General features: G+C 34.8%; 2 protein-coding genes across 2 annotated transcripts; one reads left to right on the top strand and one right to left on the bottom strand.

Moving 5' to 3' along the window:
• The first annotated feature begins 2,594 nt into the window (after window positions 1-2,594).
• Window positions 2,595-3,146, top strand: LOC130894378 (NADH dehydrogenase [ubiquinone] 1 alpha subcomplex assembly factor 2-like). The gene has a single exon (XM_057801162.1). It carries the CDS (start codon window positions 2,666-2,668, stop codon window positions 3,092-3,094), a length of 429 nt encoding a protein of 142 aa, XP_057657145.1. The 5' UTR covers window positions 2,595-2,665; the 3' UTR covers window positions 3,095-3,146.
• Window positions 3,147-11,641: 8,495 nt separating this feature from the next.
• On the bottom strand, window positions 11,642-17,217 carry LOC130894370 (uncharacterized). Its single transcript, XM_057801146.1, has 2 exons — window positions 16,930-17,217; window positions 11,642-11,898 (listed from the first exon to the last, which is right to left on the bottom strand). The coding sequence occupies exons 1-2, from the start codon at window positions 17,175-17,177 to the stop codon at window positions 11,709-11,711; spliced, it is 438 nt and encodes a 145-aa protein (XP_057657129.1). The 5' UTR covers window positions 17,178-17,217; the 3' UTR covers window positions 11,642-11,708.
• Window positions 17,218-17,237: the final 20 nt, after the last annotated feature.

The raw sequence follows: 17,237 nt of genomic DNA, 5'->3' as shown, positions 1-17,237 counted from the left end.
AATGCATCTACCTTAGGTAGATTGTCCGATCTTGTTTCGATAAATTCTATTTCGGTCATCATTTCAATTAGAATAGTCTATGAAATCCTTACAAAAACACGATTCGCATTAAACAACCAATTACTTCCGCTCACTACAACAGAATGGTGTTTGAAGGCGACATGCGGTGACCACGTTTTAGTATTTACTTACTTTCTACGTCACAACCGCAGTAACCAATAGAAAAAGTTGCTGAACCAGTAGAAAAGTTGCTCATTTGCTGTTTATTCGAAGTCAGTTTATAAGACCCGTGCCGGAAAATTTGATTTGCTTGGCTACACATTTGTACAGTATTGTTTAGCTTTTACAAGACATTTAAAAACTACCTGTTGTAAGTAGGTAGCTGCAATATTTGGGGCATATTTCGCAGGGGCATGTCGTAGAGATGAACTCTACATAAATTGAGTATTAAAGACATAGAAGAAGTAGGTTCAATATTAATTGTGAAAGTTCCATGTTCAAAACTGACAAGGAACAAAGTTTTGTCATTAGAAGTGAAGTTGAAGAATGATTAAATTTGATCAACATATAACGTACAATCCAGGTCACTGCTTCAGAAAATCATCCGCAGATACTCGAGCATATATACTTAAGCTCAAACGACAAGGCGGATGGAAATCGTCGACAGTAACAGAAGAATATGTAGAACAATCACTTGCAAACAAACTCAATGTTGAAAAAAAATATTTCAAGCTGAAGAAAATGACAATGGACAGATACCAAGTACTAGTACATTTAAAGAAGTCACAAATCAAGAAATAGAATTAAAAAAAATTTCACTAAGAAGTATTAATATTAAAAATTGTACATTTACTTTTGATATTAATGGTACAAATAATATTTAAGTTAAATTATTCATAATCACTAGTTCCTAACTTTATCAATGTTAACCAATAGTTTTAATTAATTATTAAATATTTTGCTCTTAAATCACGCTTTTTATTTTTCTAACCCAAAATAAAACATTTTTTTCATATACGTAGAAAAAATATTGTACGCAACTCATACAAAAAGTGATTATTGCACGCGACAAGAATATGTCTAACGAGGCAGTTAGGCCGAGTTTTCAACACATCGAGTGCAATAAACACTTACTTTTTGCATAATTGCACTTACTATTAATTAGTGGCCATTAAAAATGAAATGCGTGAAATAAATTTTACTTACTTTTATTTGTTAATTATATAGCACAATCATACCCCATTTATTTGAATATTGCATCAAAAAATTATCACAATCAATAAAAAATGAAATGAGCTCGTTAGATGAGTAAATACGTAAACGAAGTTTTACACTGAGAGAAGCGAACGCCCAGATTATCATCTTGCCTCGACGTTCCTCGAAGTTTCTTGGGGTACCATGAATCGGTAATCATTATTGAGAAACTTTATCAATATATACTATATAACTATTTCCAGAAATTTAAAAAAAACTGATCAAAATCGGATGATAATTGGCACAGTAAATGAATTAAAAAAAAAAACTGTTGCTTTTTTTTCGTAGTTTCCATCGTATTCTGGTGATTTTTTTTCAATTGTGGGTAGCAGAAACAGACATTTTGAATAGAGCCATCAAAAATAATATTTCATTGAGCCAAATGCCAAAAATTTTTAAATATACAATTTTTTTCAAATTTTTTCGGAAGTTTTCCGGCCTGCGAAACTTTTTGCAATATTATAACACTCTTGGGACAGATCCCAAAAATCTAGGTAAAAATTTTGGCGCGCGTACCTAATAGGTTTTTTCACATGAATTTTCCGGCACTTTCGATCACTTAATACGAGGACTTTGTGGCATGCAAATTTTCTTGCACTATTACAGCGCTCTTATTTGAGGTTCAAACTTCAAATTACAAAAAGAATGATGCCGTGTACCACATGAGGTTTTAGCGACTATTTTTTCGTCCGGGAAAACTGGCTAGCAGTTTCATATCCAACCTGCGCTGACATTATAAACTACCGTTTGATAAGGTACTAGGTTTGTTCTTCCGGTTTACAAGCTGAAACGGCGCGCACCTTAACGACCTTATTTTTGTAGCAAGCTCTAGAAATATTTTCTCTCAGTGTTTCTAGTGATGTCACTATTTTTTTCTTCTTTACTGTTTATTATATCAGTATTTCATTTCTTAGCCTAGACCACATTTCTATGCACTGAATTGTAATTTCCATTACCGTCGTACTTAACAACATTATTTAGATTTATCTAGCTTGAATTTATTCTAGCTCTTTTCGTTTCCATACTTCTCAGTTTACTTACAAACTCTTATCAATATCGTTTTTCGTGGCGCCAGTAAAACAAAAATTTTTTTACATGTCAGCTATTCTAGTAGCCAAGATTCTTTTATTACTGTATTACCAAACAAAAAGCATTTTGCCTGAAAAATTTTTGATGTTTTTGATGAAGTTTTTCCATAGTGAATGAAATTTTTCTCATCAATTTTTTGTGTTATATCTTCATTAAAGATCGACTTTGAATATATGTGATTTGACAGGTTGACAGTTTTGAGTTGGAAGTGCAGCTTGACAATATTGACAGTGTCTCTACAGTAAAATAAATAACATTAATAACATATTCTTCAATGTGACATAAACGAATTATTTATTATAACACGTAGAAAATACTCAAAATGTCTCACCCTCAAAGCCGGAGTATATGGGCAATGATAATAAAAAATTTCATCAATTCCTTAAAACCTAGACAATTTAGAGGAACTCTCGTTGGTACAGATTATTTCGGCAATCAATACTACGAAATTCCAGCAGATACCTCAGTCGGTAAGACTCGCTATAGTCGGTGGTTCAATCCACCAAAAAAAGATGATTTCATGCAAGAATTGCCGGCAGAATGGGAGTCATGGTTGCGAGGAAGAAGGAAAATTCCACCGACTGACGAAGAGATTATGAAAAACGTAGCCATTATGCAAATGAAAAAGAAAAATGCCATTAAAGTGAATGCAGAAGCAGGTCAGATAACACCAATGACAAAAGGTTTTGAATCATTTCCGAAAAGATATGATTACGAATCTGTACCGGGAAAAGGAAATTATAGTAGTTAATAAATGTTATTAGTTTCGTTTCATCTAAAATAAATATGTTTTTCTTGTCCAATTTATATGTATTCTGCTCTGCTCGATTCAAGCACTAAAAGATTTTAAAGAATAACCCAACGCAAAAAAATTAAAATAAACAATTTTATTGGTGAGAAATGCATGTTTAGGTGAAGAATCCTAGGAAATTATAGATAAAAACGTCCATAAAGCTAATGTACGACTGCGACTCAACCAATTTCATGTCCAATATAAAAGATTTCGCTCTCGATGAAGAAGACGTAGAAGCTTTGACGTAGTCCCTCATGAAGAGTCCACTAAACTATAACAGATTGTGACATCGGAGCTCAAAGCTCTAATAACTGCTTGGTTATTGGACAAGATGTAAGATCTCCTGTTTGCGATAATTCCTCTCCAAGTTGAATTGTATTCATTTCTGCTTGGAAAATACTTAATGCATTGCCCAGATTCTAGAGCTATCCACGTACCTTTTGATGGCATTTTTATTGACTTGACTATTGACTGAATGTTTGAGTTCTGCAGTCACGCTTTCCAATCATATATGGAGAGGTAGAAGATTCATAATGTCTATAAGCAGCCGTTGAGCACGTTCTCATGACCTCATTGGACATATATAGGCATTTCTTCGTAATTTCGAGAAATTGATTCTCGTGGTATTCAGCCCAGCTTAAGTTCCTTTGACCAATGTCCGCCGTATACAATAGATTCTTTGGACTAGAAGTCAAATTCATCCCTGTGAAGTTTCTCCTAACCATTTTTTTGTGGTTTTATTGGTTGTCTCCTTTCCATCTTTGTTCCAGAGAATATTACTATCTAGAGTTAGTGTAAAATGTTTTCTCTCTATTCGTCCAAATTGATGTGTTTGAGTCTTGTTTAGGTCGACATTCAGTACTACATTCAGTACTACCGATAGACACAGTCTTTGCGTATAGTATCCTCCTCAAACTATGTAGCAGAGTGGATTCTCAAATCCTCATTTGTGTAAATCTCGTCGGGGTATGCCAAACTTATTCAGTTCTCAATAGTTCATCTACTACCAGACTCTACAGAAGTAGAAATTCAACTACCTCTTGTGGAGATTGGAGCTGCTATAAATTATATCTTGCTGATGTAGTGGTTCATAGTTGTAGCATACCTGTAGAGGTTGCCCCATCTACTTATTTAAATAATAGACGTCTACTATGTCCAATAATGTAAATTCTCTTTGTTCGTCATAAAATTCGGAATTTTATTTGTGAATACTATAAAAAGAGAGGTTGTGAAGCTATCTAGAGACTGATAGCCGATATTTCTTGGTAGAGGAAAATACTACGAAAATTTTTCATACAAGTAGTCGAAAGCAAATAATAGAAAATTATCTGCAGAATTTTCGAAAAATCAAGAGCGCGTTTATCATTCCGGAGCCACTCCTTGTAGATACAGGTGAAGGATTAACAATAGTGTTGATCAATCGTAATGATGGAAACGTATACCATAAACAAGCTCAATTGACAAAGCACAAGAATGTTTGTCATTAACATCGATACAAATTATTTATCTAAAATTTAATAGAATCAATGTCTACTTATAATATAATCTCAGAAAATAAATTTACAGTTTAAAAAAAGGAAACCGTATCCTTAACAACTGTACGTTTGATACAAAAAAACCTACGGCGTCGTGCAATATGTCCGTCATACCTACACCAGTTGCACAAAGTAGTACTATTATGCATTACTTCTTGGACGCACTGTAACTCAACTAACCGTTCACTTAACGATAGACAAGTAAAAACCTTCCTTTAGGCCAAAATTATCAAGCTATTAACGGGAAACTTGTCAAGGATATCTACTTTTAATATTTTGAACTGCATTAAGTTATGAAATAGTGAACTGTAACATTTCGAATAACAGGAAATCGCATTTAATGACGAAATTATATTCATGGTTGAATTGATATTAAACGGCAAGCCGCAATGTAATGGAGGTTGCAAATTCATGCGAAAATTAATTCAGTCAAGATGATTGAAGTGAGGAGTCGAATTTCGAAACAACCCATGTCCTTTTTGGAAAACTATAATAAAATCATAGTCGTCTAGAAATTTCACAAACGTTTATGTTTCTAAAACATCTAGATTTTATATCTTTTCTGTTTTAAAATTAGTTTTTTTTATAATTTTGAAAGACAAATAGAAATTTGACGTTTCGACTACTTTCAGTCTTTATCAAAATATACATTAAAATAAATTATGTCTGTCTTCCAGAAATTATAAAAAAAACTAATGTTAAAACAGAAGAAACCTAAAATTACTTGATATTTATCAAGATATAGATTGTTTATTAAGATACAAGTTTATAAGCAATAGAACTGGAGCATTAGATAATATTATGACAACACTTGAAAAATTGTATCAAAAGTTTACTGATTCTAATTCAATTTGAGCTTTTTAAAAAAAATCTGTAGAAATTTCCGATAGTGGAAGATTTATAATGAATTTAAATCCTTTTTTTAAACCAGGTCACAACTGCCACAAATAATTTATTACTAGTAAAATCAGCAAAATTTTTACTATCCATTTTTGGATTGGAAGGACAAAATAAGTCTAATAGCTTTCCAGAAAACGTAGTAATTGTTTATTTTGATGAGTAATATACTAAATTATGACGTACATAAAACAAAATCTGAAGGATATGAGTCTAAAAAAGCTAAAACAAATTAGATAGATCAATTTATTGGAGAATCCTCAGATGTTAAATATTTTTATTCCAAAGTAAATAAATTTTAGTTTTTAATGTATTTCAAGAGTAAGTAAGATGCAAACAAGGCGCGGGGGAGGGGCGGCGCAGGATCATCATGCCGTACACGGGAGAGTAACGCTCGTTTTATGTTCGCGCGTATGTCGAGAGCAATCGATCACTTATTCGAGTTCGACTGTTGTATCGCAACATTGCGGAAGCTCCAAGCAACGCAACAACTTTAGCTTGGATCCAGACATTCGATACTACAGGAAACGCTATAGGCGGAATTCATTAGGACCTTCCAAGGACAGCAAAAACGCCTGGAAACGTTCAATCAGTAGCAGATTCTGTAAGACGATAGCCTCGACTCACCGTCAGAAAGCGTGAATCTCAACTGGGATTATCAAGAGCGACAATTCACCGCATAATGCGATCTGATTTACACCTCAAGGCCTATAAAATTAATTTTGTGCAAGCTCTACATGAAAATGATTACGTTATAAGATTTTGTGAATGCAATCTTAGAGAGATTCAACATATTCTTCAGCGATGTGGCACATTTTCATTTAGATAGATGTGTAATTTACCAAAATTGTCGTTTTTGAGGGAGAAAAGAGTCCACAGACCTTACATAAATGCCCGTTGCATATCCCAAAAGTCACCATGTAGATCGCTATGTCGGCGAACGGCATTATTGGGCCATACTTTTATGAAGATTACAGAGGACATGCAGTGCCCGTAACTTCTGCACTCTTGGTCGACATGATACGCAATTTTGTCTGGTCTCAACTGAAACAATATGAGCTTTATAACCGGCTGACTTGACCCCGCCTGATTTTTTCTTTTGGGGTTATCTTGAGAGCGTGGTCTACGAGAATAATCCACGAAATTCGACACATTTAAGAAAATATTGAACAAAATATCATGAATATTCCTCGACCACTTCTTCAAAAAGTTTTTGAAAATGTACGCAAACGGTTTCCCGAGTGTGTAATTGTGAGGGTTGGTATAGTGGTATCAATAAACAGTGTATTCAGAATGGATACATACACTTCTGGATAACTTTATATTGCCAATATTTGTTGAAAATAATTTCTTCTTCTCATACCATGTCTCAATAAAACACTGGTTAGGCCAATTGAAAGTTTTTTAATGAAATCACTAAAATACGTGCGTGTCTTTGAAACTGTGTCATTTGCAATGCGTTAGACGCATTTAGGTAAAACGTGCACGTGATGATAAATTAATAAAAGTTTTAAAAAACAGACCGTGAATAATTGAAAAAATATCCAAAATTAAAAACATTCCGTGTGTTAATTGAGTGAAATTCTAATTACACTTGGTGAGTTTTATTTATTATAATGAAGTTTATTAAATGAAAAGTCAGCGCAAAGCAATTGCGGTTTAATTGAGATTATCATTGTCGTATGTCTTATCTATATATGGCAACTTGAAAGACATTAACGTCGTATAATCTAGATGTCACACAAATATAAAGAAAAATTTCGAATGATTTAGATTTTTATAGTTGGACCGGAATAACTAGACATCTGAGAAATGAATACGCGCTAGTAAAGTTTCCATAAAGCCGCATTTTCTTCCGCGATCGCTAGTCGTAGAAATTGATTCACCAAGTCATAAGTAGTGCTTTCCAAATACGATTGTTTTTCTAGAATTTACTAGTGAACGAAAAAAGTGAAACTGAAAAATTGTTTATATTTTGTTTTGTTATGTATTAAATGTTCTGGTAATAAAAATGACTGAAATTCTTCAGTTTTTTTTCTGTTTCAACTTCATTGTATTGAACTTCATTTTGACCGAGGCGAGTGTTTATTCTTTTTTGTTGTACAGGAGTCGTATTTTTTCAGAAAGTAAAATTAATTACTTTTATATTTTATACATTTATAAAAAATCACTTGCAAAGGAATAGGGTCTGATTTTATAATGTATCTAAGCTTTTCTCAAAAAATATACCCAAATAGGGTATTTTTATTTTATTACATGAAGATCATGAAGATCAATAATCAATTTTTTTCTAATCTAACCTAACTGACATGGAAATTAACAACTGCTATAGTCCTACGCATTAGTATATTCTTACTGTCATTTAAACTAGCTCACTAACTCAAACGGTTTCATCTTATTGCGCCTTCTCACTAAATTGGAATTGTCGAGGAATTAGATAACCTCAACATTACCATGCTGTAGTATTCGTTGTTCATGGCTACTGACGAATTTAGCTATGGACGGATCAACAGTTTCTACATCGAGGTCTTTATGGAGATCACTCCTACGACAGCACCAAGGTACATCAACGATGTTCCCATTTAGAAAGCATTGTATCGTTCGAATGTTTCTTTTACAGATATATCTCCAAAGCTGTATACCATATGTCCGACGAGTTTCAATATTTGTTTGTAGAGAAGCAGTTTGTTGTGTGTAGTCAATTTTCTTCCTAGAAGCCAGTACATCTTTTTATATTCTATATCTAACTCTTTTCTTTTCTTTTTAACGTAGACTCTCTAGCGAAGTCTAACGCCAAGTTTCATTCCCAAATACTTTGTATTGCTAGTATAAGGAATTGTTTATTGTTACTAGAATATTTTGATAGGTACTTTTGAATTCTGTTCATACGGATGTACACTTTACTCGCTCACGCGTACGCAGAGGGTTGTGGCCCATCATAGAGGTTTTTTGACATATTAAGGCACTCGAAAAGATTACACTGTCATTTGTATGGGAAGAAATAGAAAACATGTACCCGGGTCCCTCCATACTGAGGGTTGGGCGCTTTTCCCACGCCACCGGGCGCGTCTACAGGTTGCGGATAGAGGAGTCCGGAGCAAGCCTGGGTGAGAGTAATGTCGCACAGGACTCTCCGGATGATTGCTAGGGAAAAACCGCAACCTTTACGAATAGAAGTACCAAAACGCTTATTGATCTAACTTTGGCCACTAACTCGAAGGGTTTAGCGATTGAGAATTGGAGGGTAACTCCCGAATACGCGTTCTCGGACCATGGAAGAATATCGTTTGAAATCAACTGCGAACCAGTGGCGGGGAAACTCTTCAGGAATCCTCGGAAAACCGACTGGACGGGATTCGTAGAGATCGTGGGGAAAAAACTCGGGGAGATGAGAACCAAATGGGACTCGAGACCCGTACAAGCCTCAATTGAGAAGTTCGAAGAAATGGTTGGCACACTGAGACATATTATTAAAAGCCTTCAGAAAATCTTATCCGATTAGCCGAACGCGCAAAGAAACCAAACCATGGTGGAATGCGGAGTTGAAGCAAAAAAAAAGGCAGAGACTAGAAGGCTGTACAATATGGCAAAGCGAAACATAGAAGATGATAGCCATTGGCAAGCTTATAAAGCTAGTTTCACTGGCTATGAAACAGAGATCAGATGCCAGAATATCGAAAACCAAATGCCAAAGAGGCAAAGGGAAACGATTCCAGAGCACAATGAGGAGTTGATTAGAAGAACAATCACCAAGGAGAGGGTAGTGTGGGCGGTGGGCTCGTTTTGGTCCAAATAAGTCTAGAGGACCGGACGAGATCCTGCAGAAAGCTTTGGATGAGATAATGGAAGTGCTAATTGAGATCTTCTCAGATTGCCTACGGCTCGGACATGTTTCGAGAAGATGGGGGTAAGTAAGGTTTGTTTTTATACCTAACCTTACCCAACCTAGCCTAACCTAACTTAACCTAAGCCAAGCAATACCTAACCAAAGGATTACAGACCCATAAGCCTACCATCGTTTCTGCAAAAGACACTAGAAAGGCTACTGGATCAAGTTGTCAAAGATACAAAAATAGAAAAGTAGTGCATAGCTCAACACGCATACCTGAAAGGGAAATCCTAAGAGAGTGCTCTGCATGAAGTTGTGAGAACAGTTGAAAACTCCCTTGAAAGAAAATACACTATGGGTGCATTCCTGGACATAGAAGGAGCATTCAACAACGTCAAAATGGAGCTCAGGAGAATCACAAGGTTGACAATACCATCTCAAACTGGCTGGTATGCATGCTGGAGAGCAGGCAGATCAGTTCGGAAATGGGAGAAATCAGAACCAAAAAGAGGACTAAGAGGCACACCACAGGGGGGTGTAATATCCCCAATATTGTAGTTAATAGTAATTGAAGAAATCCTGAGAAAACTCAGGAGTAAAGGAGTAAAGATAATAGCATATGCCGATGATATCGTGCTACTCGTGACGGGCAAGCACACACAGACACTAAGCGATTTGATGGAGGCATCTCTCAAGGAAATCATCGATTGGGCAGAATACAATGGACTTGAGGTAAACCCCGAAAAGACCGTACTGATTTTATTCACTAGGAGATACAAGATACCCAATTTTTGGCTACCAAAATTGAAGGGGCAAACTCTGATCCTCTCAGTGGAGGCGAAATGTCTGGGATTAATCCTAGACTCAAAGCTTTCCTGAAAAAGGAATGTGGAGGATAGGATGAAAAAGGGAATCAACGCTTTCTACATTTGCAGAAAGATGTTTGGAAGAAAATGGGGACTACAACCAAATCTTATACACTGGCTGTATCCAGAGGTTGTATACAGATGTTGTAAAACACAACATTTTCTTTAGAAAAACAAAGGCTAGGCCAAGTTTTTTGCGAGGCCCCCTCAGGGGGTCGCTGACACCTAGAGCCGCCACTGGTACAGAATCTTATATATTTCTGACTCTTTCAAGAACTCATCTAAGATATTGATCCAAAATCATTCCAATTAATTCTTTATGGTTTTCTTAACCATTCGAATTATTGCCAAAGAAAAAATGATGAGAAATATAATGAAATAAGAAATTTAGTACAAGATTCAAGAATTATCACAAAAATAAATTATATGAGGCGTGACACGCGAGATCAAAAACCTCCCAGAAAATAGTCGGAGAAAGTAAAAGATACGACATAGTTCCGTTAAAAATTTCTTGATGCTGAAGGTCATAGAAGTGTATTCTTTTCATAAGTAATTGGTCAACTAATTGGCTATTAATTATCAAAGATTTGTATAGAAAGTGAGTCAGTTTTTTGCGTAATAAGCTTTTACAAGACACTCGTTATAATAAGGATGCGTGTAGAAAAGTAAATTTACACATTGTATATTGAATATTTATAACACACTCAATAAGTCGTGTGACTAACTAAGAGAAACACATTTTTGCCAAAAAATCGTTTTCATTCATCAATGTGATCTAATTCGAGAACAATACAATCATTTCAACGCTTCAACTTCTCGATACCGTGCTTGCCTCAAAATAAACTTCAATTTCATCAATGGCTTCTTCATTTGAGCTGAATTTCCTACCAGTAGTCACTGGATATCAGATCTTAACTATACGGGGGATAAGGAAGCAGTCGAAGTGTGATTCGTGCAATATAACCGTCGTTGCCATCGACTTGTGAATCGGGGAATTGTCTATATAAGGCTGTTTTTGCATTCAAACGATCCAACAGCTCTATTACTATTCGCTATTGATTGTTTCTTTTGGAGATAATGATATAATCAAGACGAAATACAGAATACATTGTTAACTACTAGTCTCTGAAGAAGACAAATTGGTTGTCGAAACGCGCGTCAGACAGTGTAATTGTGAGTGATGGTGACTTAGTGATGTAAACAGTATAAATATCACCAACGGTTTTACAACTAATAAAAGCAGAAATGAAAATTGATTTATCTGAATTGGTAATATCGTCGAAACAGTTGACTCAATCTATTTTGATATTGATGCACTAAACTTCTCTAAACTCTAAATTGGCTTACTACTACTAACCATTGAAATAAAACTGATCAATTATTCATTTATTTTTTTAATATTTCAGTTAAATGAGATTACATTGATATTGAAAAAGAGCCTTGCATCAAAATGAGATCATATGAAACGGTATATTTGAGTTATTAACTTGGAAAGTTCCTTTCGGTGAGAATTTGTAAGGCATTTTTGGTGAGCGAGGAGTATATGAATTTTCTCCTTTCAGAACGGATTCCGCTGTTCTATACAATCTATTCAAATTTCCTGGATCTTTGTTTTTCATTACACTATGTTGTTTACTGGAAATATTAAAAAATGTGAGTACAATTATTTTTTAAAAAGTGTGCAGAAATTATGAAAATTATGCCCCCAAATAATCATAGCAGCTTATTAATGCTTTAATGAAAAGTCCGAAAAAAGAGTTTGGAAGGAAATATTTAAATCAACATTGCAGTTTGAAATTGGTAAAATCAGTAAATGAGAATTAGATATTTATTTGAAATACTACAATAGATTCTGCGAGATAGTTTGTCTGAAAGTTTCCGACCTCAACCTGAAGAAAACAGCACTTATCAATATAAGTTGGGATATATATTTGCTCATGACTTTAGAGATTCCCGATTAAATTTCAGGTGTTTTGTATACTTAGTTTCTATTTGGTAATTGTATAAGTGAGTCGTTGTGAAAACTCCGCCATACGGAGACTCTGCACCATTACGTTTCTTTTTATATGTCTTCTGGTATCACCTCTGACTTACGTGAGTATTTCATATCAGGTGTTTGAATTTTGCTTTTGAGTAGTAGCACCTAGCTTTCACTACCATTTATAAGAACAAGTCGAAATATTGATTTGTACTCACTAATTTTGGGGTTTTTGGTATTCTCCCCAGAAAATTTCGACGCATAATAAAGTTTGATTGCGGCGCTCGTTCTTTCATTCACCTCTACTTCTTCGTTTCCATTGTTATGTATGTCTACGTCTAAATATTTAAAACGCTATTCTATCTATTTCGATTCTTCTTGTTTCTTCTTGTTTCTTCTTGTTTCTTCTTGTTTCTTCTTGCTTCTTCTTGTTTCTTCTTGTTTCTTCTTGTTTCTTCTTGTTTCTTCTTGTTTCTTCTTGTTTCTTCTTGTTTCTTCTTGTTTCTTCTTGTTTCTTCTTGTTTCTTCTTGATTCTTCTTGTTTCTTCTTGTTTCTTCTTGTTTCTTCTTGTTTCTTCTTGTTTCTTCTTGTTTCTTCTTGTTTCCCCACCACCATTTTTATCTTTTCCATATTGATATCCATCTTTCACAATTTTGATGCCCGTTTTTATATTAATAACTTATGTTTCAATTCTTCTTCACTTTTAGCAAACAATAATCAATCCTCGGCAAAAAAAGTCAGAGATTTCAGCCATTTCCATATTTCTGTAGATATCCTACTGGTTTATGTTTCAATTCATGTTTTACGTTAAAACATGTCGCTAAAAGATTGTAGAGGAATCCCATGAGTTATTGGAATGAGAAAACTAAAGATGATCATTATGTCAGCAAGAAAAATGCTGTGTACAATAGGCTAATTAACAAGTACAACCCTATTAGTCCTAATGCCAATAGGGAGACGTAGTAAAGAAAAAAATAACCTAGCTAAAAGCCTCATAGTTGCAGACAATCTTTCATGAGGACTTGTTGCTTATCTCATCACGGAATTGCTTTTTTGTATTGGCGGTGTAACTAAAAGCAGGAGGTGTCTCTTCATTCATCATCAAATAATTGTGCCAGTCTTTCGGGGAAAATGTCAACTCGTTTAAGAATTGTTTGTAAGAGAATGACTTTCTTTTAAAAAGCCAATCATTACACCACACACTACGTGAATTTCTTTTCTTTTTGCACAAGGCTAGCGCAAGCACTTCATCGTTTTCCATCACGAATGACGTTTTTCTTCATAGTTTCTGCCGAGAATTGACGATCGTCGCAGATATCATAGATATGTAGACGCACAACCAACGTACGATAAATTGAGTTAATGAACTATGAAGTTCGTTTGCGAAGTTTTATCGCTGTCGGGTATACCGGCCATTAGTTTATTTTGCCAGCTAACCAGCTTTTCTTCTTTTTTTCTTTACTGCACCTATATGATAACTTAATAACACCATATTGCACGTAATTTTTTTACTACCACTGTCGTATTTTCCGATTGGTTCAAGTTAATAATGGTTGTGGACTTTTTTTAAGAAAATATACTTTATATAATGAAATAATGTTGCATTTTGTCAATATCTACCTCCTGTTATCGAATCCACAATGAGAATTCATACACCAACCAACTGGGTAGGCGACAAGCAATGATGCTACAAATTACATTAACCCACAGCGTCCTCTTTTGAGGACAGTTTTCTAAGATTTTTTTTCGGCCACTTGGCGGTAATATAAGCAGCTTTCACCCTCCCTACTGTAAACGTCAAAAATCGCATTGTCAACATTCCTTGTAAGGGGCCATCCATAAAGTACGTCACACGTTAATCGGGAGGGAGGGTATCACCGAAGTGTGACATCGTGTGACAAGGGGCATGGGGGGGTCAATAATTTTGTGACGTCACATGTTAAAATTTAAAATACTAAAACGCAAAGTTTGGATGTGAATTGAAAATTTAAAAAATTTTATGAAATGTTGGACTTTATGTTGATTTTATTAGATTATTATTTAATAAAAATAAGTAAAAAATTAAAATAGCTGTTTTCTCTCGATTATTTTTAAATACATACATAAATTTAAAAAATGTGTGCCGTCACATCAGGAGGGGGGGTTATAAAAATGTGACAACCTGTGACAAGGACGGGGGGAGGGGTTCAAAAGCCCTAAAATTCGTGTGACGTACTTTATGGATGGCCCCTAAATTCATTTAACAATAACATGCACGTGCGTTTTGAGAAGAAAACTTAAACTTCTTGGTTTAATTGAATTAAAATCAAATTTTTATTTACGTAAGACTTGGTCTATTTACACAAATTTAGTCAGTTAAAAAACAAAAAACTTTCAGAATTAGCGAGATATATTGAGGATTGAAAGAGTGATGCCCCTAAATGTAGGCAGCACATTATGCAAGGACACGTTTTCTTAAGTAGCATGCATGAATGGGCGTAGAAAAAGTATAGTACGTTACACCAGCTATAAGCTTCGTGCATAAAATTTTTCACTTCGTGCGTAATGGGCTACTTACAACTCTTCTTATACTTTTTTGGGTTTTAGTAACGATTATGTGCATGACATAACTCTATTCAGATTTCTGCAAAATTCTTTTAACGCTGAACGTTGATGTTTATCAAATTTATGTATTTGGTAAATCTTTAATTGATAAAGTTTTGGCAGCAAAATGTCTCGAACACTCTTCAAGAAGTTCGAAGAAGGTATGGATTATTTATACTCGGAAAATATCGAGGCCAACATAATTCTTGACCTTCCGAGGTTGAAAATCTCACCGACGAAGAGGATGTGGATAATGGCGATCTGCAAGTTCCCAATGTCTGTGATATCGATGTGCATATTGAATAGGACATGCCACGTCATGTTGACTCGAGTGACGATGATTTTGTTAGCGATGACGATATACCTTTGGCACTATTAACACCGTGTACAACGCAAAATATAGAGAAAAGGAAGATAATTTTGTCTAATTGGAAAAAAGTTCCTACACATTAGAGGTCATCCGTTAATTACGTCACACGTTAAGGGGCAATTATATAAGAGGCAACAAAAATTTTTACCTATCGCGAAGTTTCTTCTTCAAAGAATTGCTGCTAGACGTACCAGAGAACTTCTTTGTATGGATGATGAAGATGGTGCTGAATGATCGAATGAAAAAGATGTTGGACGACTACGAATGTAAATTCGCTCCACTATTACTTCAGTTAGCTTTGGATCTCCGAGAGTTATCACATTCGAAGTAAGTTACATATGATAGCTATTATCCTATTAACGAAGCAAACTTGGTTAAGCGATCATGTAGTATCTGTGGTCTACATTTTGCATCATACAAAGCCACTAATAAACACAAGCAATTACATAAGAGCAACAAGAAGATTATTAAGCTTATATCTTCAACTAATTTAATTCTATTAATATTTTTCTGTTTTGTTAATTTCTTTAATATAATAATTAATCGTTTTTTGTTTTGTTAATTGTTTGATTTGATGTTAAAAAATCATGAAATTCGTGGACTTAGTCAGCTAGACAATTGGATATGATCCACAAAGCGGTTCGAAGATTGTGTCAGCGTTATTAGGAAACTGAATTTTTGTATAAGCAACCTGAAACAAGTTGAAGACGTTTTCAACCGCTTGTGTTGACCGCTTTATTGTGTCAATAGCATTAAGAAATCGCCACCTTAAAGCAGTAAGAATAAGACTGCAGGAAAATAATCTGATCCCTAAATCACCCACGATTGGACCAAAACTAACTTCAGCTCATCAGCAAAGACGCCTTCGTTTTGCACGGGGTCCTCTAAATTGGACGTTGGAACAATGGGGATCTGTTCTGTCCTCAGATAAGACCAGAATATGTCTCCATGGTAGCAAACGAAGAAGGAAATTATACTGAAGACCAAGAGAGCGATTTGCAGATTGATTCTGGGACGCAGGGAATTCCTGCATGGTCTAGGGTGCAATTTCTGTAGGAGCAAAAATCAACCACGTCGAAGTAGGGGCGACCGTGTTCACGGAGAAAGAGGCTTAACGGCTGATAGATATATCGAGAAGATCTTAACAATTCATTTGGTACTGTACATCAACTACATTGGAGACGAATTCACCTCTATGCATGTCAATGTGAGGCCGCACACCTCCAGAATTATGCCAGATTATATTGCAGAAGTCGGATTAATATCCCACAAGAATCAATAGCTATCTTGATTAGATCTTTCCCTAATCGTATGAGAGATGTTATTAGGACAAGAGGTCATACCTATTTTTAAGAAATTAAGTGTTAAGTTTTATATGGTCAATAAATCCATTTGTGTTAATAATAGAAATAAATTAATACTCACATTAAAGTATATTAAAATGTCTTTCAGACAGCATATATTTTTGATCTGATTAATAATTTAAAAATTAGATATAAAGACAAAAATTTACAGTGGGCCGATTTCTATGCACCAAGTATATATTATCCACACACTTGGTCATGATATCGAAATGAAATATTAGAAAACAAAAAAAAATAGAGATGATTAGAACTTAGTTCTTTGTCCCTCCTATAAAATATGAAATATGACACATGTTGGAACGGAAGGTTTCGGATATAACTGTAGTTTTCAACTACACCCATCGAATAAAATAAAAAATATGCTACTTACTTCAATTTTGAACCATTTTTATTGTAATAGAAATCGTAAGCGTTAATCTCCTTTATTAACCGATTAATGAATTTCTTTCCTTCAATGGATCTCTGCGTATATTCGCTTGCCAGCCGGTTTTTTCGGTAGGGCTCATTAGGAATCGCGTCAAAAGAGAATGGTTTCATATGAATGGAATATAACCGACTACAATATCTGTTCAACCGAAGAGCTCTACATGATAGAGGAATTCGTAAAAGAGATTGCATGAATGAAAAAGTAATCTAGAACTTTCGATTTTGATTATACTAATGTCAAAACGGACATAT

Source organism: Diorhabda carinulata, chromosome 5, assembly GCF_026250575.1.
Source record: "Diorhabda carinulata isolate Delta chromosome 5, icDioCari1.1, whole genome shotgun sequence".
Taxonomy (NCBI): Eukaryota; Metazoa; Arthropoda; class Insecta; order Coleoptera; family Chrysomelidae; genus Diorhabda; species Diorhabda carinulata.
The sequence above is the reverse complement of the archived record's forward strand: the minus strand, read 5'-3'. Positions and strand labels throughout refer to the sequence as shown.

Excerpts from the sequence above, each read along its gene's own strand:
- LOC130894378 (XM_057801162.1), top strand. The coding sequence starts at position 2,666 with ATGTCTCACCCTCAAAGCCGGAGTATATGGGCAATGATAATAAAAAAT.
- LOC130894370 (XM_057801146.1), bottom strand. The coding sequence starts at position 17,177 with ATGCAATCTCTTTTACGAATTCCTCTATCATGTAGAGCTCTTCGGTTG. Across the intron at positions 11,899-16,929 it reads AAAAATGGTTCAAAATTGAA|TAAACAACATAGTGTAATGA; the intron begins GTAAGTAGCATA and ends TAATATTTCCAG.